Source organism: Rhinolophus hipposideros (assembly GCF_964194185.1).
Source record: "Rhinolophus hipposideros genome assembly, chromosome: 4".
Lineage (NCBI taxonomy): Eukaryota > Metazoa > Chordata > Mammalia > Chiroptera > Rhinolophidae > Rhinolophus > Rhinolophus hipposideros.
Window position 1 is genome coordinate 13,909,235 of NC_138050.1, and position 24,050 is coordinate 13,933,284.

A 24,050-nucleotide genomic window follows, 5' to 3' on the forward strand; every position below is an offset into this window, starting at 1 on the left:
GTGTCAGCCTCAGATTCTGAGAAGACTGGTTCTGAGTTGATTGGACTTCCCAATTAAAACTGTATAATCAAATATAGAGGCATGATATTTATACCAAAATTATTTTTACATTTTATTAATTCTGAATCACTTAACAGAATACGATGCATTTTCAGATGTGATTTAGTATTGTTTGGTAATATAATGATCAAGGCACAGAAGGGAGATTCAGCTTTCTGACGAGGCTGATACCAAGACCCTTTCAACCTCCAACCTGACCAAAACAGAAGCTCATCTCAGTAGCAGTCTTTTTCTTTTCTGAGCATAATTTGAAACATATACACTAAAAACAGTATCAATTTTTATGTGGCTACTGGTGGAGGGTGGGGTCAGCATATCGTGTTAGCAATTTTCTGTGGAATCACATTAGAGTTTCATTGTGGTAGCCATATCACATTAAAATCTGTTTTGTTTTGTTTTGTTTTTTTTTTACTAAATGGTTTCCATTGTGTATTTAGCGAATCTGATATGGAAAATTGCTAATGCAATAAGAGTCTCATATAAGCTTTCCTGACCGTAATGCTCAGCCACAATATTCAGGAGAAGGAGGTTCAGCTGGACTGGAGGGATTTCAGGGCGAGCTCTCCACAGCCTCTGAGCAAGTCCTCAGTTCAAGTTCAACACTGGCTTCTTGAAAGATGAACTGTTAAGACCTATTGTATGGGAGAAATTCTTTTACAGATTTTACTTCAGAAGAGACCATGGGTTCAGTAAAAAATGTGTTATTTAATTAATATTTATTGACTGAGTACTAGGCAGGGCGCTGTGGTCAGCTTCAAAGGAACAAAAAGACAGATGAAACATGGTCCCTTCCTTCACAGATTTTGAAAGGATCATCTTTGGAGAAAAAATAAATTAGTACATCAGTAACTTCATACGAGATAAGATGTGGCAGGAAATGCACAGTGGGAAATGCAAAGAGCCACAGGAGATCCAAGGAGGACACACCTATGACCAGGGTTATCAGAGAAAGGTCTGGGAAGGCAGCAACTGGCCAGGGCCATAAAAGACCAGGAAGATTCTGAGTCTGAGGTTCTGGTGAGAGGTGGGGAAGCAGGAAAAGCCTAACTCTAGGCCTCAGCACGAGTAAAGGTGCAGAAGAGAGGAAAGACGGTATGCGTGGAAAATTATAATTCATATTTTAATTGCAGCATAAAATATGGAAGGAGTGGGAAGATAAGCCTTGAAAGGTGGCCTGGGTCAGCCTGAGGCTGTATGTGGTACCTGGGCTGGCTCGGGTGGAAGTGTCGGGACACAGTCCACCGGCAAAGTGAACAGCCACCTTTAACGGGGATGACAGCTCCTAAGGCTAACAACTATCTGAAATCTCAACAACCTTAGTTAGTATATGTTCCTTAACAGATAGAATTTATAGGAATATTTATTTTAAAAGATTAGTTTATTGCCAAGTGATATTTGTTTGTTTTTTGTTTTGTCCCTACTCATGACGTGGGCAGTCACTAGGTAAACAATGAAGAAAAAAAGTCACTGAAGTACTCTTACTGTTATAACTACTATGAATTTACTGCTTGCTTTTTTTTTACTTAGAATAACTTTTCTAGCAATAGTAACCAAGGAAATATAAATCCAACAGTCTAGAATTACAGCTATTAGATTCATGCTCTCAATGTTTACTGTTTTATTCTGGACACTTCCCTGTTTTGAATTCCTCTCTAAATGTTACGGGCAGCAGTACACAGAAAATGGGCCCTAAGCTTCATTAGAGCTCTATAATTTAATGTAGTATGTTTTGTAAATTTAAAAAAACTTCTTTAGTTTTCATAACCTTTACCTTCCCTTAAATCAGAATACATCCTGTTGCTAAGTATTATTTTGGACATACTAAAGCAGAATGTGATGAAATTGCTGTTCTATTTATTGTAGAAGGAATGTCGGATATAAACCAGTTAGTTGCCTAAGTGCTATAGTGACCACTTATTAAACACATCTCTCCACTTTGGCAAAGGCATTTGCACTCTCATTAATCAGAATTAAAACTATTTGTAAAACTGAAAATAAATATTTTAATGTTTATAAAATAATATCTTGACAGATTTTTTTCCTCCTCCAACCTACCACATGATTAACAAGAATCAACAAGTTTACCAGTTCTTTATTACTTATAGATATCCTTGGCAATGTTTCATTAAAAAACAAAGCTCTTCTTTCTAATTCCTTGTCTTAGGCAATCAGAGATGCAGTAGTTGACATTTGTGAACTGATTATTCATTATATGGGATATATAAGTAAAAGAAAAAGATTTTAAGAGGAGAAAAGTCAAATAGCTCAATAGTTTATGCTGACTGTCACTGTCATATTAATGACAAAGGCGTGAGAATTGTAAAGTTTAACCTAAAATTTATTTGTATCTTTGATGTTTAGTAAATGCTGTGCTGATGAAAAATGAGTTTGTTCAGATCAAGAATATGTTGGCATTCTCTTAAACATAGCTTGAAACCACAGAGCGGAACCATAAAACAACTCTGACAAAGATAGCCAGTCAAGCATAAAAATGGGAGTTGGTTGTGTCAGAATAGATTAAGAGGTGGAAGGCTGTCTGTTAAAAAGACAGTTGTCTTGCCATCAATTAAGGCAATTATTATCACTAGGTTATTTTTATTATTTGAAACTTCTGTCATATTATATTTAAAATGCTCCGTATTTATAAAGTATTACATCATTTTCTTATCTGCAGTGTCCTTCTTGGATAACCACAAACTTGAAAGCGGTCCAAAATCATGTTCATGGTTTCCTACAAGCATAGGAAAAAAATCACTTATTTAATTGTCTATTTGGAGTTAGGAGAATGTTTGGGTTTTACTTTTACTTCCTTTTTAAATATAGATCGCTATTTTTAAAATGTAAACATCCAGTGGCATGCCCACACACCGACAGGAATCCTAACGCAGAAGATAAGCCTGTAATATTACCATTTCACTCACCCAGGATGCCCCAAATGATCCGCTTGCTTATGGCCAAGGAGGTAGCATTATTAAACTTAGGACTTCCAAAAGATCACGCGAGAAATCAGGCAAGACACTGAAAAGGTACTTGTTAAAGTGCGTTCATTAAAAACAATCCACAGTGTCCTGAGGGTGTGTATCTAACTGTGAATTACCATGTTGCCCAGAAAATAAGACCGGGTCTTATATTAATTTTTGCTCCAAAAGACGCATTAGGGCTTTTATGTTCAAGGGCTGTCATCCTGAAAAATCATGCTAGGGCTTATTTTCCGATTAGGTCTTATTTTCCTGAAAACACCGGTACTGGGTAAAGAATTTACATGCAATTTTATTCCAACACTAGATTTATATCATTTGTAGGTTATTTCTCAGGAGTGCCAGTTCTAGCTCAGAGACACAGTCAACAGAATATTTCCAAAGTGTCATTTCAATTCTTCACAGTCAAGGGTGGGAGGAGGAAGGAATAGTAACGGGAAGACTTGTCAGCGATTAGCCCTCCATAAAAATGTTTTCCCCGCGCTCCTCCTTCCGATCACAATGCTGGCGTCAGTCAGTCTCCAGTATCTGTTCCCCACCTCGCCCCCCTCCCCTCTGCGGAGAGCTGGCACCGAATGGCAGGCGAAGAAAAAGACAAACATCCCAGCTCCCGACACAAACCAAGCGCGAGCCCAGAGACACTAGAGCAGCATTCCTAACTTTCTTCCTCCACCCCACCCCCTCCCTGCGCGTGCCTCAAAGGTAGCAGAGTAAAAAGTCTCTGACACAGAAGGCCAGGGAGACCAGCTGAGTCACAATTACTACCACTGTCCTCTCCCCACTCCGGCCACAACAAACGTTTACTCGGCTCCGGGTCAGGGTCTCCGCGGGGCCCATCCGCGGTGCTCGGCCCCGGGTGGTGCCCAGACCCGGGGGCGAAGAGCGCGCGCGTCCCTGCCCACACCCTGGGCCACAGCCCTGCGCGGCCGGAGTCCCGGTCGTGGGACCAGCATCCTCTGACAGGTCCCAGGTGCCTGCAGCCGAGCGTGCGGCCTCGAGGACGGCGCGCGGCCAACTCCTCGGCGCTGTCCCCTCGGGCTCCTCGCCCACCCCACCGAAGCCCCTCCAAACGGGCTCCACCAAGAAACCCGGAGACCGAGAGTACAAACAACCAAGCCACACACCAAGAGCCCCAGAGACTTCCTCGTGGAAGGAAAACTTAGCCGCACACGCACACACACGCACGCACTCGCCCGACGCGCGCCAGGGAGGGCATCTCTTACCTGTCCCCACGGTGCCACTCATCCCTCCCCCTGCCCAGCGCTGGCCGCCCCCCGCCCCCCGCGGTGGGTCCCCGGCAGCCCGCTCCGAGCGCTGCGCACTCACGGCCTGGCTGCGCGCGCCCGGCGGCTGCAGGGCCCGGCGGCGGCGGGGACCGAGACAGCGGCTGCAGCGGCGGCGGCGGCCCCAGCCGGCGTCAGTCAGACTGGAGCCGCGAAGCCTCCTCGCCCGTATTAGTGCGCGGACCTGGAAAGCGGCCAGCAGCCCTGCTCGCCGGCCCGCCCCCGCCCGCCGGGGCCGCTCCCGAGCCCGCGCCCAGGGGGAGCGCGGCCCGCCCCGCGGCCACGTGCGCGGAAACTTGCGGCGGGGGCGCCTCGCAGGGGCCGGCGCGCCGGGGCCCCCAGCCCTGGCTGCTTCTCCGTCCCCCTGAACCCCTCAGGCTCGCCTGTGTCCGCCAGCAGGGCCCGCTCGGGGACCACGGTGGTCACCGCTCATCTCTCTCTCTCCGCCGCCACCCCACCTGGAGCCCGAGGCCGAAGGAGGGTTGTTACCAGAGTAAGAGGCACAGGACCGACAAATCGGTTTGGAACCCCCCCTGAGCCACTCTGACATGTCTGTGGGTTCTCATGGTTACTGCTACTTGCCGTTTGTTCCTGATTAGCTTTTCAGAGTAAAGGGGATCCTTACACCCATGGACAGCGCCAGAGCAGCTGGTTTTGAACTGGCGTGGGCAGAAGAAAATCTAATCACTCTGAGTGGTGAGTGGTGGTTACAACTAGTCATGTAATTATTTGGATTATCATTTCCTTATGTGTATTTATTTGCTTAACAGCCATGTAATATATAATATATCTAATCTAATACAGATACAACCTATGGGCACTGAGCAACGTTAATGTACAACCTTCTTGCCTCAGGGCCTGGCTACCCCCTAGGTAGCCTGCCTTTTGAGGTCACTGAGGACTCCTAAAACTCACTCAGAATATGTTTAGGAAGTGCCACCAACATCCTGATGGCCTTTGATTCCCCACCAGCCTGGAGCTCTTCACAGAAAAGGCGTTTACTGCAGAGGTGTAAGTAGAAAAAAGCCACATAGGACAGTATTCAGTTGCTCTTGTGCATAGAAAAATTAGACCTCAAAAGGCCCTAATCCCCCTTGAAATGTAAACGCAAGGCCTTATGTTTAACTGCTTTTTCTGGTTCTCAAAGCACTGGGCTTTCTTCCCATAGCACATGCCATTTTTGCATTATCATACTGTTGTAGTTGAGCAATGACCTTGTTTAAAACAGCACTTGTAGGAGAACGTTAAACTCGAATTTAAATCATCTTTCTACACCTGGCCCATTTACCTCTGCTCCAGGCTAGGTGTTAAGGTTGAGACTGCTCTGGGTGTGAAACACCAGGAAACATTTGGACTGCTAAAAACTACAGATTGTCCCTGGTCTGCAGTTTTATTGCAAGTAAACTAATTAGGTCCTCAGAATTGATATTTTGTGGATCACTTTTTCAAAAAATATTGTTAGGAAAGGAAATGGCCCAGTCACTATCTCAGTTGCCTTCTCTTATGTGCATTAGAAAGTATAGAGGATGCCGGCTCATGCTCCTGGCATGGAGTCTTTAAATTCACAGAATTCTCCTGGCTTTTGGCAGGACTTGCATTTACAGATTCCTTGAGTGTGTGTAGTCTGCTTTTTTTCTGTACATTCCCATTTACATACCAAGAAATTTTGGCACCTAAAAGTTAGCATGTCACTTATACAATTTCTATCATTTATTCCTCAAACCTACGTACCACAGAAAGTTAATCCATTATGCTCAAGAACAATTAAGACCTGGTGAATTCCAAAAAGAAGAAAATGCCTGCTCTGGGAAACAAGGCTCAGTGCTGAAACTCCATTTTGCAGAAGCTGGCTATCCTTGTAATAGGAAATCCAGACTCTTTGCTTTATTTTTTTTTCTTGATTTGCTGCAATTTTACTGCTTGTTAGAACTTCCACCAAAAAACTAAATAATGGGAATCATATGAGGGGTGAGACTGAGTCACAGGTTGTGATTTGGTGGAACCTCCAGTAGTAAAATTTTGGAAACTAAGCTCCTCCTTTTCTAAACTATAAAGTCTTGGTGCAACATGAGCTCCTGCAGCCTATAAAACTGCTTCCTTACCCATGAGACGGTCAGTTCTTTTCACTTGTCTTATGCCCAGCATAGGGCAAGCTTGTGTCAGTCTATAGTAATCCAGAGATGCAAAGATTCTGCTTTGTACATCTGTTGTACCTTATGTTCAATCCAGCATTATAATGGTTCCACTTAGAGATCCTCTCATTTCTAGTTTCCTTCCTGCATTTCATCTGTAACTCTGTCCTAAGTCTGCACATTTTCTGCCTCCCTATCGAACTTTCCTTCAAGAGCCATCATTCATTCCATAACCATTATTAAACACTTTCCTGAGTGCCAGGTGCCTGCACTGACCATATGGATACAGAGTACTGGCTCCCAGTAAACTCGGTCTCACTAGGAGAGACACACATACCAATGATTGTCACATAACTTCGTGTGTCACTTAGAGGTAGGCAGAGGGGAGGTGAAATTTCACCTACACCTTGAGAAGTGAGTATGAATGCCTACCACCCGGATAGCCAAAGAACCCCACCCCCACTCCAGTCATAGTGGATGCAGCTCTGTGGGTGCAGGCTTCTCCTCAGTGCAGGCTGGATTTCAGACCCCCTGGTCAGGCTGTCTGACGCAGGCGCAACTCGCACAATCATAAAGGCAGCCCCAAATGCTTACTATGTGCAGAATTCCTTCAGCTTTTGAGTATGAAAGCAGTTTTCCTAAGAGAACTGTCAAACTTGAAGAAATAAGAAAATAATTTACAGGATAGGACACCACCAAATAAGTGCTGTGTGGTTGCAGCAATGGAACAATGGGGCCTCTTGTTTTAGCGGTGAAGGGTGAGAGCTGTCTGGTGCTGTGAGATTGTCCTGCCAGGACCTGACTTATCTCATCTCATGTCATCCTTCATGACATCCCAGGAAATGAGAATTATTGCCCCCATTTAACAGTTGAGGAGTCTGAAGCTTAATGAAACATCCTGTGACCATGCTGAACTCATTTAACTCATTTATTAATTTTAGGAGGCAGTTTTTTTTTGTTTGTTTTTTTTTTAGATTCTTTGGGATTTTCTGCGTGGACAATCATGTCATCTGCTAACAGATAGTTTTATTTCTTCTTTTCTCTTCTGTATTTCTTTTCTTGCCTTATTGCATTGACTAGAACTTCTAGCACTCTGTTGAATAAGAATGGTGACAGTAGACATCCTCACCCTCCTCACCTTAGATAAAAGCATTCACTTCTTTTACTGTTAAGTATAATGTTATCTGTAGGTTTTATGTAGATGTACTTTATCAAGTTGAGGAAGTTACCCACTATTCCTGTTTTTCTGAGGATTTTTATCACAAATGGATGTCAAACTTTTCAAATTTGTTTTCTGAAATAATTGATATGAATATCTAATTTTTCTCCTTTATCCTGTTAATACGATTGATTGATTTCAAATATCGAGTCAGCCTTGCATCCCTATAAAAAGTCACACTTGGTCATGATGTATACATATTTTTTTATATATTAAGACTTCTATTTGCTAATATTTTGTTAAGGATTTTGTGTTTATATTCTTGAGGGATATTGGTATATAATTTTGTTTGTACTTTTTTTGTCAGGTTTTGATATCAAGGTAATACTAATAAAGTGATTTGTGAAGTGTTCCCTCCTGTTCATTTTCTGGAAGAGTGTATGTAGAATTGGTGTTAATTCTTTAAATGTTTTGTACAATTTTCCAGTGAAAATATCTGAGCCTAGAGAGTCATTTGGGGAGGTTTAAAATTTCGTATTCAATTTTCATAATAGTTTAGGGCTATTTAAATTATTTCAGGGCCAGCCCGGTGGCTCAGGCGGTTAGAGCTCCATGCTCCTAACTCCGAAAGCTGCTGGTTCGATTCCCAGATGGGCCAGTAGGCTCTCAACCACAAGGTTGCCGGTTCAACTCCTCGAGTGCCGCAAAGGATGGTGGACTCCGCCCCCTGCAACTAAGATTGAACATGGCACCTTGAGCTGAGCTGCGTCCTGGATGGCTCAGTTGGTTGGAATGCGTCCTCTCAACCACAAAGTTGCTGGTTCGGTGGGCTGTGTTCCCTGCAACTAGAAAAACGGCAACTGGACCTGGAGCTGAGCTGCGCCCTCCACAACTAAGATTGAAAGGACAACAACTTGACTTGGAAAAAAGGCCTGGAAGTACACACTGTTCCCCAATAAAGTCCTGTTCCCCTTCCCCAATAAAATCTTTAAAAATAAATAAATAAATAAATAAATAAATAAATAAATAAATAAATAAATAAATAAAATTATCTATTTCATAGGTGAGTTATAGTATGTGATTTTTCAAGGATAAATCTATTTCATCTAAGTTGCCAAATTCATATGTGTAGAATTGTGTGTAGTATTCCGTTATTACCTTTTTGATGTCTTCAAGGTCTGTAGTGCTATCTTCTCCCTTACTCTTGATATTGATAATTGTGTCTTCTCTCCTATTTTTTTTTTTGTCAGTCTTGCCATGGGTTTGTCAGTTTTATTGATTCTTTCAGAGAGTCAGCTCTCTGTTTCATTGATTTTCTCTATTGTTTTTCTGTTTTCAATTTTATTCATTTCTGCTCTTTCCTTTCTTCTGCTTGCCTTGGATTTATTTTGCTTTCCTTTTTCTAGGTTCTTGAGGTGGAAGTTTAGATTATTGATCCGAGATTTTTCCTTTTTTCTAACGTATGAACTTAGTACTATAAATTTACCTTGCAGCACTACTTTGGCTGTTGTCTCACAAATTTTGATATGTTGTATTTCAATTTTCATTCATTTCAGTATATTTTTAAAAATTTCACTTGAGACTTCCTCTTTGACCCATAGATCGTTGAGAAGTCTGATGTTTAGTTTCCAAGTGGATGGAGATTTCCTGTTATATTTTTGCTATTTAATTCTAGTTTGATTCAATTGTGGCTGGGGAGCACATTGTATGGTTTCAGTTTATTTAAATTTGTTTATGAATGTTTTGTGGCACAAGATCTGATCTATCTTGATAGATGTTCCCACGGATACTTGAAAAGAATGTATATTATGCTGTTGTTTGGTAGACTTTTCTATAAATGCCTAATGGTTGGTGGTGTCGTTTCATACTATATTCTTGCTGATTTTCTGTGTAGTTTTTTTTTTTAATTATTTGTTGACAAAGTAGTATTGAAGTCTTCAACTATAATTTGTCTGTTTTTCTTCCCAGTTCTGTCAGTTTTGCTTCACATATTTTGAACTCCTTTGTTTTGCGTATATACATTTAAGATTTTTATGTCTTCTTGGTGGATTGGGACTTTTTAATTATTATATGATGTCCTTTGTCTCTGGTAGTTTTCTTTGATCTAAAGTCTATTTTAACTGATATGGTAGCCACTTCTGCTTTCCTTTGATTAAGGTTTGTATGATATATCTTTTTTTAACCTGCCTATATTATTATATTTGTAGTTTCTTATAAACAGCATATAGTTGAATTATGTTTTTACATTCTTCCAATCTCTGTCTTTTACTTGTTGAATTTAGACCATTTACATTTAGTGTACTCTATTATTGCTATGTTAGGGCTTAAGTCTGCCTCATGTTTTTTGTTGTATGGTTCTGTTTTATGTTTTGCTTTCTTTTTTGTTCTTTTCCTGCTGCCTTGTGGGTTATTTGAACAAATTTTAGAATTTCACTTTGTTTTCTAGTCATGCACCACTTAACTATAGGAATATGTTCTTAGAAATGTGTTGTTAGCAATTTTGTCATTGTGTGAAGTTCATACAGTTTACGTACACAAACCTAGATATTATAACTTCCTACACACCTAGACTATATGGTACAGACTATTGCTCCTAAGCTACAAATCAGAGTAACATTAGCAGCACGTTACTGTGCTGAATACTGTAGGCAATTATAACACAATGGTAAAAGCACAAGAGCAAATGATGCAATCAAGAAGGATGGTAAACAAAAGATGTATGAGGCTGCTGCTGGAGTGACATGGCATACTGTTTTATAGCAAACTTTTTTGTTTTATAAGTAGAAAGAGTGCACTATAAAAATGATAGAAAGTATAATATAGTAAATATATAAACTTGTGACATAGTCATTTATTTTCATTATCAAGTATTATATCCCATACGTAATGTATGTGCTATAGTTTTATATGACTGGCATCATAGTAGGTTTGTTTACATCAGCATCACCACAAACATGTGAGTAATGCATTGCGCTTCGACGTTGGGATGGTTATGATGTCAGTAGGCAATAGGAATATTTCAGCTCCATTATAATCTTATAGACCACCATCATATAGCTGGTTCGTCGTTGACTGAAATGTCATTATGTGGCACATGACTGTATCTATAGTGTTTTTGAGTATATATTTTTGTATAGCTTTTTTTTTCAATGATTGTTCTAAGTATTACATTATATATACATAACTTATCACAGTCTACTGTGGTGTTATTTTACCAGTTGGAGGGAAGTAAAGAAACCTTACCTCCATTTTTGTCTCTTTACCTTTCCTCATTTATAATATAATTGTCTTCTCTATTTCCTCTATGTACATTTAGAATCACATCACACAGTGTTATAACATTTGCTTCCACCAGGAAACATAATTTTAGAACTCCAGAGAAGAAAGTCTATTATATTTACCAATTTTATTTTTACTATGTGCTTCTTCCTACCTAATGTCCCAAGGTTTCTTCTTTTATTATTTTATTTCTATTTAGAGAACTTTGTTTAGCCATTCTTTTAGGGTAGGTGTGTGAATTTCCAATTCTATAAGCTTTCCTTCATCTGAGATTATCTTGATTTCCTCTTCATTCTTCAAGGATTTTTTTTTTTTTCTGAATATAAGATTCTGTGTTGGCAGTTCCTTTCTTTTAGCATTTGAAAAACATTGTGCCACATCTTTCTAATCTCCATGGTTTCTGATTATCAATTCATTGTCATTCTAATTGTTTTCCTCTATGGCAAGCTGTTATTTTTTTCTTGTGTCTTTCAAGATTTTTTCTGTCTTTAGTTTTTGAAGTTGAATTATGATGTGTTTGGTGTGGATTTCTTTGAGTTTATCCTGTAAAAGAACTGAATCTGTAGGTTTATGTCTCTTTCCAACTTTGGGGAGTTTTCATCCATTATTTCTTCACATACTTTTTTTAGCTCTTCAAGGGACTCTGATAAAACTGATGTTAAATCTTTTTATAGACCCACAGGTTCCCTAGGCTACGTTGTTGTTTTTTTCCCTTCAATTCTACTTTCTCTGTTGAACAGATTGAGTAAATTTCCATTTGGTTCTTGTTGGTATCTTCTTTTTCTTTGTGAGACTTTATTTTTTTTCCATTTGTTTTAAGCATGTTTGTAATTGCATTGAAGCGTTTATATGATGGTTGCTTTAAAATCATTGTCAGATAATTCTAGCATCTCTGTAATCTCAGTGATGTCTTTTTTTTTTTTTAATTGTCTTTTGATTGTCTTTTTTCATTGAAGTTGAAATTGACGACTGATTTTGACTTTGAAACCTGGACAGTTTTTATTAGGTGCTGAAACTCTGGGTCTTATTTAACTCTTTTGCTTTAGCTGCCTTTTTCTGACATTATTCCAGCAGGGGAAGGGGGAGCACCTCCTTGTTATATGCCAGTTGGAGGTATAAGTATAGGGTCCCTACTTGGCCTCCATTGACACCAAACAGAAGGGGGACTACTTATGTTGGGCAGGACTGGGAATTCTGGCTTACTACATAGTCATTGTCACTGCAGTGGGGGTGGCCTCATTACTGCTGGTCTGGGAGGCAGTGAGGCCTCCTCTGACACCACCCCAGCGGGGGGGAGGTGAATTAGCTTGTTACTGCAGGGTGGGAGTGAAGGTCCTGGCTCCCCTAATGACCTCCATTGATGTCATGAGGTGGAGGACTCTTTACTGGTTGGTGGGGATAAAAGCCCTGCTTCCTATTTGTTCTCTGACATCACCCTGGTAAGGATGTTTGGGTGTTGTTACAGCCTCGTGAGAATGTGAGTAGGCTCCCTACTCTGCCATTGCTGTGGGGTCACCGTTTTTCCTGTAGTGTGTGCTTGGAGTACAGCAGTTACAGCCTAAAGGTTTTCTGTTTTGCCTTGCTTGCCCCTTTCTTGGTTTTTTGGCAAAGGAGAGAGGCATTTGCAGGGTGTTTTGTTTTGTTTTGTTTTTTGTTTTGTTTTTATCTGTGCCCATTGATATTTTCAGGTTTTCCACTTCAGCTCCAAGTCTAGGATACATGAGACAAAAAGAAAACCTGAGGAACTCACTGTCTCGTCAGTCTTTGTGTCTCAAGGTCCCTAGACAATCTTCTTTCTTCTTAGCACCTTTCGGAGTTTACTTATGCTTGTTTTATATCTACTGTTCAGGGCTTTTAGTTGTACTTAGCAAGGGTGATAGGAAGAAGTACATTTACTCCATCTTCCCAGATGTGGAAATCCTCACATTAATTTTGGTTTTTGTCATTGTATAATTATCTTAATTTAGCTGACCCATTAACATTTCTAAGAAAAATATCTCTTTAGATCTCAAGGAATACAGTGCAAAATATGAATGAGTAGGACCTCTGTTTTAAGTTTATTTCAGAATGACACAGACCAAAAGAAGCTGAGAGGATATACCACTCATAAACCATCTTCCCGGATAGAGATGATGCTACTTTCATCTTTCATTGAAGTGGTACATTGTACATGGAAAGCCCCAAAGGAATACAAAAATTCAGAGAAAACTTCCCTAATTTTGAACTGCAGAGATTTACCCTTCCTCAGAACATATCTGGCTCTTGATCTTACATTATTTGATTTGTTATAAAATGTTTCACATTTTCTTTTCTGAGTACAGTATTTCAGGGTAGGCATCTGTTTCGTGTAGAATGGCTATTGATTTCCTCCTAATTGTACAGTAAATCTACCAACAATACTTGGAATCTAGGCATTCAGTATGTACTCACTGAGTAAATGAAGGGATTTATAAAATAATTATACTGAATGAATGATTTATAAAATATATTTTCTTCTAAAGACTTGACTATATCTATTGTTACTTTAAGGACTTGTACTTTCTCTTCAATTTTGTTTTGAAGGATTCAAATTTAAAATCATACCACTGGATGGTTGGGGCATGTTTTACGGGCACTACATGTCTTGGGGCTTTGGTTTTGCTGTCTGTGATCTGATAGTAGAATGAGTTGCACTGATAGTCACCTACTCTCCACCTTCATCTCTGTCTCTCTCTCTCTGTCTCTCTCTCTCTCCCTCTCCCTCTCCCTCTCTCTCTCTCTCTTGCACACAGATGCACACTTACATCTTATTACTGTAGACATTCATGGGTGAGAGAGGTAGTATACATACCTAAATTTTCCTAGGAGCATTTCTGAGGTACATTGTGATACTACCCAGAAAAGGACCACTGCTGCCACTCTTGGTCCTGTCTCTGCCCTCATGGCTTTCTACAGGACTGTCTTTTGATGTAGCACTGGAAGCAGATTTCCTGACTCACACTGCCACTGATTTTTCTGGAGCCCTTGCACTACCCCATCAGACCCTCTTTGGTAGGGGAAGTTGCCTGCAGCCTCCACAGAGAACACAATGAGGTGTAAACCCGCTGTTGATGTGCCTGAATTTTCATTGGGATTCCCAGAGGTTATGAGTAGAGATAGGTATTTCCCTGGCATTCCCACGTGGCACATGGAAAACAGTTTCTCCATAGTGTTGCAAAGCATAGCTAGGTTTTACTGCCAACTAATACAGAGTAGTTTGGTTATACTATAACCATATTATTCGTGTTTCAGTCTGCTCTGAACCATCCTTTCTAACACTATTTTCATGAGAAAATGCCTTCTGGGTTCCAAACAATTGATTTATATGCTGGCTGAATGAAATTCACTTGTAAATTCAAGATGCACTGAACACTTCTAGGCATATATGGCTATGTGGTTCTACAGGTGAGATTTGAGGGCATCATACCCTTAAAATGCAAAATCCTCAGAGGGCAGCAAGAGGATCTATTTTGCTTGCCCATGTAGAGCACTCTGTCACTATGTCAAGTGACTGTGGGATGGGTTTCAAATAAAGAAAATACAGCATACAGAAAGAAAACCTAGATAGAATAAAATCTGGGAAGGTATTACTTTTTGTGACTATCAAAATACTAACTGGAGTGTTACTCAAAATCAGTGAATTACAAATGTTTCACTCAGGGTCCTTTATTGGATTAACATAATAAAATCTTTATTTTGTGGATGTCATGCTTTTGAGATTGCGCAAAATCAAAGCAATCCACTAGACTACTTCTTTAGGGGATTTAGCTATCTATAAAATGGATAACCTCATGCGTGTAGTTTTTTCTGTTTTTGTTTTTGATAAATGAAATGGTAGCATTAGCTAAACATTTGGGAAACCTTTATTAAAGAATCAGAATTTAGGATGCTATGGAGACACACAAATACAAGGCAAGATTTCTACCCTTAAGGAAATTATAACTGAATAAAGAAAATGGAAACTAGAAGTAGAGAATCAACTACCCTGTTTCCCTGAAAAGAAGACCTAGCCGGACAATCAGCTCTAATGTGTCTTTTGGAACAAAAATTAATATAAGACCCGGTTTTTTATTATGTAAGACCTGGTCTTATATTAGACCTGGTCTTATATTAATTTTTGCTCAAAAGACGCCTTAGAGCTGATGGTTGGGCTAGGTCTTATTTTCGGGGAAACACGGTATGAATGCTGGAAGTACCCAACTATAGACAGAATTACAGATGTCCAGAAGCATCGTCCAGATGTGATCTCAATCAGATAAACTCCATATATAAATATTCTGTAAGAACAAGTCAGAGGTGGAAAATAGTCAAGTTCTCTGATGGTGATGAGATTATACTGTTTTAATCATGCCCCATGATCCTTTGTTTCATATTTTTTATTTCAGGAGAAGCATGACTACTGGCTACTTGTGTGATCTTGGGCTAAGCCTAGTTCTTCATTTGTGAGGTGTGGATAATTTGATCAAACTGAATAATGCATATAAAATTTTTATCACAGTTCTTTGCACACAGTAAAATGATACTAGCTGGTATTTTTGTTATTGCTGTGGCTGCTTATTTTTGTTAGCAGGCTCTGTAATATCAAGTTAAACTACCTTTTCTCTCACAGTCTGCCTCATTCTGTACTATACATACTATACTGTTAACTTCAGTGAATCTGCTTAGAAAGGTAAATTGGTATCAAGGATATCAGAAACCTTTCTTAATAGTGTTCATGGATGAACTACATAAAACGTATTGACACTTTCCCTCTAAATTTCTGTTGTTTCAAATGTGCATTCTTATTACTAGCTTACAAAGAACAATAAATTCTTTTGTCTTACAATTCCATTAAGGATTTTACTTTTGGTTCAAGGCTTATAAATTCTTGTAAATGTTCATGGTCATTCATCAATTTGCTTCCTATCATTTCTACTTGCATAAGCCTTGCTGTGTTGTTCATGTAGATGAATTAAGTGCTCTCAAAATCTGGTAGTAAATGAAGTTTGTTTATTCACTTTATAACTATTATTTACTTAATATTTGCTAAGCATTATACTGGGAATACTAATTTGCATAAGAAATGGTTTCTGTTTTCAAGGAGCCAACTAACGCAGATGTAATAGTTATCACTGTTGTTCAAATTACTGGAGTCACTCTTTAGCTTACTTTTCCACTTAAGTCTTGCCTTTAAAAGTTATATTTAATGTATTTCTGAAACTTTCGACTTATATATCCCCAATTTTCATACCTTCAGAAACTGAAGTAGCATAGTCATTAGGAGTAGGCTCTGGATCCAGACTGCATGGCTAGGATAAGGACTCCCCCATTTTCCTAGCGGTGTGACTTTGGGCTAGTAATCCCTTTGTTGTCTCAGTTTCTCAGGTGAGTAATCATTTTATACTCAGTGCTTCGAACGGTGACTGGCATAAAGTACTCAGTAAATTTCAGATATTATCAGTTTCTCTAAAACATCAGAAGGACTCTAATTCTGATTTTTAGGGGTTCATTATTTTGTAAGTCTTTACAGTATTCAAAAACAGGCTTCTGATGTTAAATACATTTAATATTAAAATACTTTCTCTTTTTAATGAAGGAAGAATTTCCAATTTCTAATAACTGAACTCAAGAGGGAAGGAGGGAGTCAGTATGGTATACATATGTAAAATTAGGAAGGAGACAAAAGAGACTGTACGAGGAAGTGGATACCTTTATGACTAAGCCTATATCCTTGTCGTAACATATAAATTTGTATATAAACATGTTATTTTTTAAATCCCTGAACACTGTTACATGATTGTGGTTTGTATTTAAGTTCATGAGAATTATGCAAGGCACTTTAGAGTAAGAACAATTGCTTCTGTCTTGTTTAGAAATTACATTTCTTAAAATCAGTGATAATTAATCTGACAAGTTCTGACCTTGTTGCAACGATGTTGCTAACCTCTTTGGTATCAGAGTGATTATTCATTATGAATTTGTACCAACTGAACAAACAGTTAACCAAGTTTGCCTTTTGGAAGTGCTGAAAAGGCTGCATGAAAAAATTAGACGACCTGAACTTTTCGCCAACAACTCATGGCTCTTGCATCACGACAATGCACCAGCTCACACGGCGCTGTCTGTGAGGGAGTTTTTAGCCAGTAAACAAGTAACTGTATTGGAACGCCCTCCCTGCTCACCTGATCTGGCCCCCAATGACTTCTTTCTTGACCCAAAGATAAAGGAAATACTGAAAGGAAGACATTTTGACGATATTCAGGACATCAAGGGCAATACAATGACAGCTTTGATGGCCATTCCAGAAAAAAGAGTTGCAAAATTGCTTAGAAGGGTGGACTAGGCACTGGCATCGGTGCATAGCTTCCCAAGGGGAGGTACTTCGAAGGTGACCATAGTGATATTCAGCAATAAGGTATGTAGCGCTTTTTCTAGGATGAGTTCGCGAACTTAATTGTCAGACCTTGTAAATAAACAAAATTGCTAAAGCAAAAGAAAATCGGACTCTTGTTACAAACACCTTAAAAAATATTTTTTGTCTAAGGTTTAAAAATTTTTATTTATGGCAGTTTAAATTCTTTAAGATCATCAAAAGGCAGACAATGGTACAGGTTTATTCCAGCTTTATTTAAAATTTTAAATCAAATGAAATAATGTCACACTGATATATAATACAATCAAACATGGCAAATAACCTAATTCATTTTTCTGGTTTGTTCAAGCTTCCAGGCACCAGTCAAATATCGGAGTCGTATAAAAAGTAGGTCCTTGCCCATTTGTAGCCAGCTCCAAAATGGAACTAATTTAGAACCTGCAATTCAAAAATAATTAAAAACAAATTAACTTAAATAAACTCAAGAGAAAATGTATCAGTTTAAAACTGTATTTACATGACCCCTGGGAGCTTCTAGTCACCTTAATTTTATTTATATTACTCATGGTTATGTATGTATGTATTTATGTATGTCTGTTAAACATTTAATTCCATCTGTACACTTCAAAATGATTTTGGGGGGACAAATTTTCCATATTTTACACACTACTTTTCAGTCTCATATATACTACAGAGAATCAAATACACTTCTACACATAATACAAGTATAGATTAATAATCTGAGATAAGAAATTTAGGACAAAAACCTAATTTTTATTCTAATTGTCACGAAAACTCTCAATCAGCTAAAATAAATACTATCTTAGCTAGGCATCTTCTTGCCCTGTGGTTGCCAAATGGCAACGTGCCAAGCCCAGCTGACTACATAAAGTTCACCTTTTTGAGCATGTTTTAATATCTCATATTCCTTGACTTTACCCCTTGGAAGTGTCTTTTTTAGTAAGTCAGGAGCCTCCCCTCCACCCCATGTGATTTCACAGGTCAGGTAATTGGGGTGCTGGGTGGTAACGTGTCATGGCCAAGATCACAATACTAATCACTGACGATTTCCAGACTTAAGGCCAAGGGCTCTGGCTTTCTCTTTTTCTGTATTTTTCCCCTGCTTTACTAAAGTATAACTGACAAAATCCATGGAAATATATTTAAAGTGTACACTGTAATTATTTTATATATATATATATATGTAATTATTTTATATATACAAATGTGTATGTATTTACAGACACACGCACACAACGAAATGATTACCACAATTAAATTAATGAACACATCCACCTTAATTTTATTTAAATCATAGACAAAAGAATTAAACTTCAATGTTGAAGTAAGTGGCTTCTCCAAAAAGTTGATGTTTAACAACCAAAACATCCTGATGTTAAATGAAACTTGGGAGGATCTAAATTGAAAAGTTCAGATGGCCCTGCTAAAGAGAGGAGGGACTGATTACATGGTCGAGGGTTCTGGGAATGACTAATACAAAAACTACTCTTTGAGTGCTGGGTAATGAAAACTAGTAATACATGCAAAACAAGTAAGGACAGAGCATAAAAATAAGATTATTTCTACATCTTAATGGTAAAAAAAAGCCTATGATCAGACATAAGACAATCTTGTCCAGATCTTTGTGCCAGGTCCATGGGAATACCAGTCTAATTAAATATCTGATCCACACGTCACAGTGTTACTTGTTATAATCGTTACTTGGCCTTTACCTGCAGATAAATAACATCTGTCAGGAGGAAGGTTTAAAATTTCATTATAATTTTAATTACACTTTATCTTCAAAGTAGACCTTTTTCACTGCTCTTAATTTGAGGAGCTTCCTTCTTCTGAAAACATTACCATCCCAGCACGCTGTCCACATTAGCCTTATTTTCTATTATTAACCAGGGGCAAATATCATCTTCATCCCACAAATGAGGAATTTGAGGTACCTATAACTCATAGAAGACACACTATCTCTGTAATGCAAATGAGCAAAAGATATAAATAAAAAAAACACATTTTTATTTTTATTTTCCCCACCTCAGCTTCCCAGGGAGTCTGTCCTGGGCATGGATTAACACAGACCGACAGAGCTGACCATTCCAGGTCTGAGCCGTCCTTTTCCCAGCTTTCCATCCCCTCTGATCTGGGCTGCTACTGTCCAATCAGTGAATCAGTAAGACTCCGAAAGAGGTTGGAATTCATTCTAGACCATGCAGTTTATATGATTTCCATGTTGGTTCTCAACCTCTTTCCGTCCCTAAACATCTGAGGTTACAGAGCCATCGATGGCTTACGGCAACAATGGCTCCAACAGCTGGCAGCGCTCAGCTGGGAGAGAGGCAACTGTGACTGTGAACTTAGGATCATTCGAAGGTAAGCAAAGAGAAGACTAAAATATATTTTAAATTCCACACAGCCAGAGCTGTCTAAGCTTTTCTGAACAGAAATTAAGAATTATGGTAGATTTCACATTACTATAGGTCTTAGAGATCTTTACGTTTTTGGACAGATGTACAGACACCAGTTAAAAATTGGCTCTAGATGGACTGTAGACATTTAGAATAACAATTATAATTCCTTATTTAGCTGCGCATAGTGGTTTCTAGGTACTTAATTGATATTCACTGAGTAGTGAAATAACACAATACTAAAAAAATGATGAAAACAAAGTTTATTTCAAAAGACTATCAACCTCGCTTTTAGCCTCAGATCATTATGATCTTATTTGTTGCAGCAAGTTTGACTGAATTTCTTGGGCAGGATGGCAGGCCCACTGAAGACCCCAAGACTGAAAACAATATAGAAGACAGTAAGGCAGCTGGAGGGTGGAGGGGATTAGTAGGCAGTCAGTATGCTCTATGGAAGTGCCTCTCACAGCTGAAGAGGCCCTGATGGGGGTGGGGGACATTAAAGCAGCTGACTTCACTGGACAGCTGTATTGTCTCACATCTCCCCCACCCCCCACTTAGGATCAGATGTAACAGAAACAATATACTCACCTTCGATTTCAGTCCAATTGACAGCAATTTCTGCTATTGGAATTTTAAAGAACTGTGCTATGTAAAGAAGTTCTACATCAAATGCCCTGAAATAGAAAATATATTTGTATTTATTTTTTAAAAGATAGAGTGTAATTGAATCTCTACCATGGCATGTTTTAAAGAAACTTACATGGCAGATGTAAAGCTTACATTATAAAACTGAAGGTCAGATTCACATAAGGTCAAATAAAAGCTAAGCAGTTCAGGAGCTTCAAGGCAAATAAAATAATCTGGTGTGTCACTGCATAACATTTAAATGAGAAATATGGTGCCTCTATCACAACTCAGAAACTCCCAGAGGTGAAATCGGCCTCTTGGGCCCCAAGAGAAAATTTAATTTTGGAAATTTTCAAGACTGATGGTTTTGCATCCCGGCTTTAACTGGCTCAGGGTACAGACCTGATAGCATTTCCAACTGACTGAGAGAGCTAATAAAACAGAGCTCTGAGAAGCTCATGGACTGAATGTTCTCAATCACTTCAGTTATCTGATTCCATTCTTCTACCGCCAGAGGATCAAGGTTGCTTTTCTACATACAGGGCACCCAGGGCCCGTCTTTTCCTTTTCCCTTCCCCATGCCATCCTGGACAATAGTGTTGGTACCCTACTGAAAGTGAAAAGCCCGCTTACACTAGTCTGAAATGCCCTCTGAATGTAACTAAACACATACATAGGAATTAGATGTATCGTCTCGTTTTTACATACACTGTTAAAATCATCTCTAGTCTAAATTTTCAGTTCATCCTTCCTTCTACCTATGAGATAGGCTCTTTCTTAAAGCTCCTCTTTAGTCAGCCTCTTGGTTTGGGTCAAATCTATTCTCCTTCAAGTTTTTGAATCCTGACTCATAAGTTTTACTATTATACTTACAAAATTCTCTCATCCAGTTGCTTCCGTTCACTGGCGCTAAGCTCAAAAAGAGAAGCACCCCTTCCTGAGCTCTACTTCTATACACTCTTTTAACTGTCTCAAAGCGCTAAAGTCCTTCACCATTTTGCTTTCATCCTTGAGTCATCCTTGAGACCCCACTTTCTAGACTGCATGGGACACACTTCAAACTTGCAGTGCTTGGTTTTAAAATATTAGCACAGACAAGAAAATGCCTAAAGCCCATTTCTATTTCCTGATCCCAGACAATTTAATTTGGGAGTTTTGTATGCTTGGCCATACTACCACAACTGTCCATTATGCGACTAGTTTAAATCCCAAGTATTTGGATAATTCTATATGAAAACAATTTTTTAAAACATTTAATGCTTTTTCTTATCCTAATAAAATATTTACTTAAGAGGATAAAAGCATCTACAAAAGTGTTCTTTGTGTTTTTAAAAGGACTATGTAAAACTTCTGTTAACTAGAATTGTGACACTCATGAAAGGAGGAAATAGTTTGAATATTAAGCCTGGAGCTTAATCCTTAACTCTCTCCTTTAACACAAAAACAAAAAAATTACCTAGTGGGCTGAGTTAGTTCTAATGATATTCAATAATCTGAACAAGATTATCAATATTTTTCTAAGGATAGCAGTAATAGTGACTTATCAAAGACACAAAATAAGAATGAATGAAGGGGGAAAGCTCTAATTCAATGAATTACTTTATATTTAAAAAACTGAAAGGACAATTCATCTTATAAATTATTATTTTTATTATGTCCTTCTCCCCTTAAAAATTATAAAAGACATGATGTTTTTTTTTCTTTTAATTGCAGCTCTTATCACCATATTATAAGTAAGAGACCAATTGGTTACCAAAGTAAACATTATAATAAAATACCAAGTACTTCTGGATAGAACCTTATGCTATTACAGAGAAGCAGTATGAGGAGCAGTATAAACAGTGTATATATATATTCTCCAACTAAGATGCCTTCATGTGTTTTTACAAATGTGGGGAGGACTGAGCCACCATGCTTCCTTTTGTTACTCAGTTCCTGCTGTAGCTATTATCTCATGTAGAGATACATTCCTGGAGAACAGAGAATGTTGAGACTCCTAAACACAACAGACACACACGTACCCTACTGCTGCCTCCTAAAATCCCACTAAAATTAAAACAATGATGGAATAAAAACACAAGAAGAAGGAGACAACAGTAATACAAATTTTTTTTTGGAAGTTGGAAAGAAGCTGGACAAATGGTAACAGAGAGTAGACAATGGCAGTGGGAGAGGCCAGAAGCAGGCTAACAGGTACCACAGAGCCCCCCCACAAAGGTTCGGGCATCAGAGGTGTCAATGACTCTGCAAGTGAGGTGCAGGTGGGGCTGCAAATGGGAGGACTCACTGAAAATCCATATAAGATTTTCCTTTCCTCCAGTTGGTTCATATTTCCTAAGCAGAAGATTGAAGGATCTCTTTAATGAAAATGACTAGCCCAAAAGATAATGACAGGTGTGAATTTCGCACAAAAAATGGCCCCACTATTTAATCTGTGGTGAAGTCTATTAGATAATCAGAGGCTTTGACCATGAACACACTTTCTGATGAGCTTTTTAAGTATCATAGTAAAGACATTTGAAGATAGACTTTAATGATAAAAACAAGATTAAAAAAAAAAACTGGAGCAACAAACAATACAGGGAAAGTAGAAAATGTCAAAGTTTTAAATGAGATTAAAAGAAGTAGTAGAAGATACTGTAATCATGAAACAAGAATAGATTTTTAAACAATGAATACTGGAAAACAAAAAGGAAATTAAAATTTTGAGAGCAGAAATAAAAATTCAAAAGGAGAGTTGAATGGTAAAATTGAGAAAATCTCTTCAAAAGAAGAAAAATGGAAAAAAAGAGAGAACATGAAATTATAGGATCAATAAGGAGGTTCCACATCTGTTTTGAGGACAGAGAAAAAAGTAAGAAAAGATTGTTAAATGTAAAGAACATTTCTCAGAACTAAAGGGCATGGAGTTTCCAGATTTAGATGACCTACTAAGTACTCAATAAAGTAAATGAAAAAGAGCCACATGAAGTACCAGAATCATATTTCAAAACACTATGAAGAAAAAGCTTCCAAAGGTGTGGGTGGAAACAACACACCATAGACAAAGAATTAAGATTCAGATTATCTACAGAACGGAACTTCTCCACAGAAACAGAGTGCCAAAGACAACAGCAATGCTTTGAAATCCTGAGGAAAAATGATTTCAAACCATAATTTTTTTCTCCAGCTAACTATTAAACAAGTGTGAGAGTAGAATAAAGATAGTTTTCCACATAAAACATCCAAAATTCCTTTCTTCTACTTTTAGTAAGATTAACAGAGTACTCTAGTACAATAGGGCTGTAAACCAAGGAAAAGGAGATGGACGACAGGAGCTGTGTAGGAGGCCAAAGAACTAGAAAGGTGCAGCCAACGACATGTCTCCAAGAAAAAGATGAAACTGATGCATAATCTGCTGTGTTGGGACACTGAGAGATAATTTATACTTCTGACGGAGCGTAAGCATGAGTATGTGACAGATCCATAGTAAAATAAGGCAAGCAAAAAACTCCAGATAGTTATTATGCTCAAGAAAACAAAATGTACTACAAGAAAGGTAATATTCATGTTGTACCCTAGGATTCAAATGTGAATTATCTTTATACAGCTATAACAATCAATACTGACCTAACCAAAAATTATTTTAAAACTGTATTAGGAGAATATGTGTAGAGGGTATAGAAAAGTCTAAGAGAATTACATGAGTATCCACTGATTTCCTGTTTTGGAAAGTAATATCTAAAACTGAAAAAAACGGAGA

At 38.4% G+C, this 24,050-nt stretch overlaps 2 protein-coding genes across 9 annotated transcripts in view; both read right to left on the minus strand.

Annotated features, from left to right (window-relative positions):
* Positions 1 to 4,549, minus strand: part of SMAD9 (SMAD family member 9) — an 81,505-nt gene extending 76,956 nt beyond the window's left edge. For 2 of the 3 annotated variants that reach the window (XM_081046889.1, XM_081046890.1), the window contains exon 1: positions 4,365 to 4,500. The gene's annotated coding sequence lies outside the window, so the exon portion shown is untranslated. Of the gene's footprint in view, positions 1 to 4,364 lie in introns of all 3 variants that reach the window. The other variant, XM_081046891.1, reaches the window with a different exon arrangement.
* A 12,876-nt stretch (positions 4,550 to 17,425) lies between these two features.
* Positions 17,426 to 24,050, minus strand: part of ALG5 (ALG5 dolichyl-phosphate beta-glucosyltransferase) — a 42,804-nt gene continuing 36,179 nt past the window's right edge. For 3 of the 6 annotated variants that reach the window (XM_081046984.1, XM_081046981.1, XM_081046982.1), the window contains exons 9-10: positions 20,270 to 20,355; positions 18,542 to 18,994 (exon numbers count right to left, since the gene is read on the minus strand). In XM_081046984.1, the coding sequence (XP_080903110.1) occupies positions 18,936 to 18,994; positions 20,270 to 20,355 (145 nt within the window). In that variant the 3' untranslated portion in view covers positions 18,542 to 18,935. Of the gene's footprint in view, positions 17,700 to 18,541; positions 18,995 to 20,269; positions 20,356 to 24,050 lie in introns of those variants that run through there. The other 3 variants (XM_081046980.1, XM_081046983.1, XM_081046979.1) reach the window with 3 other exon arrangements.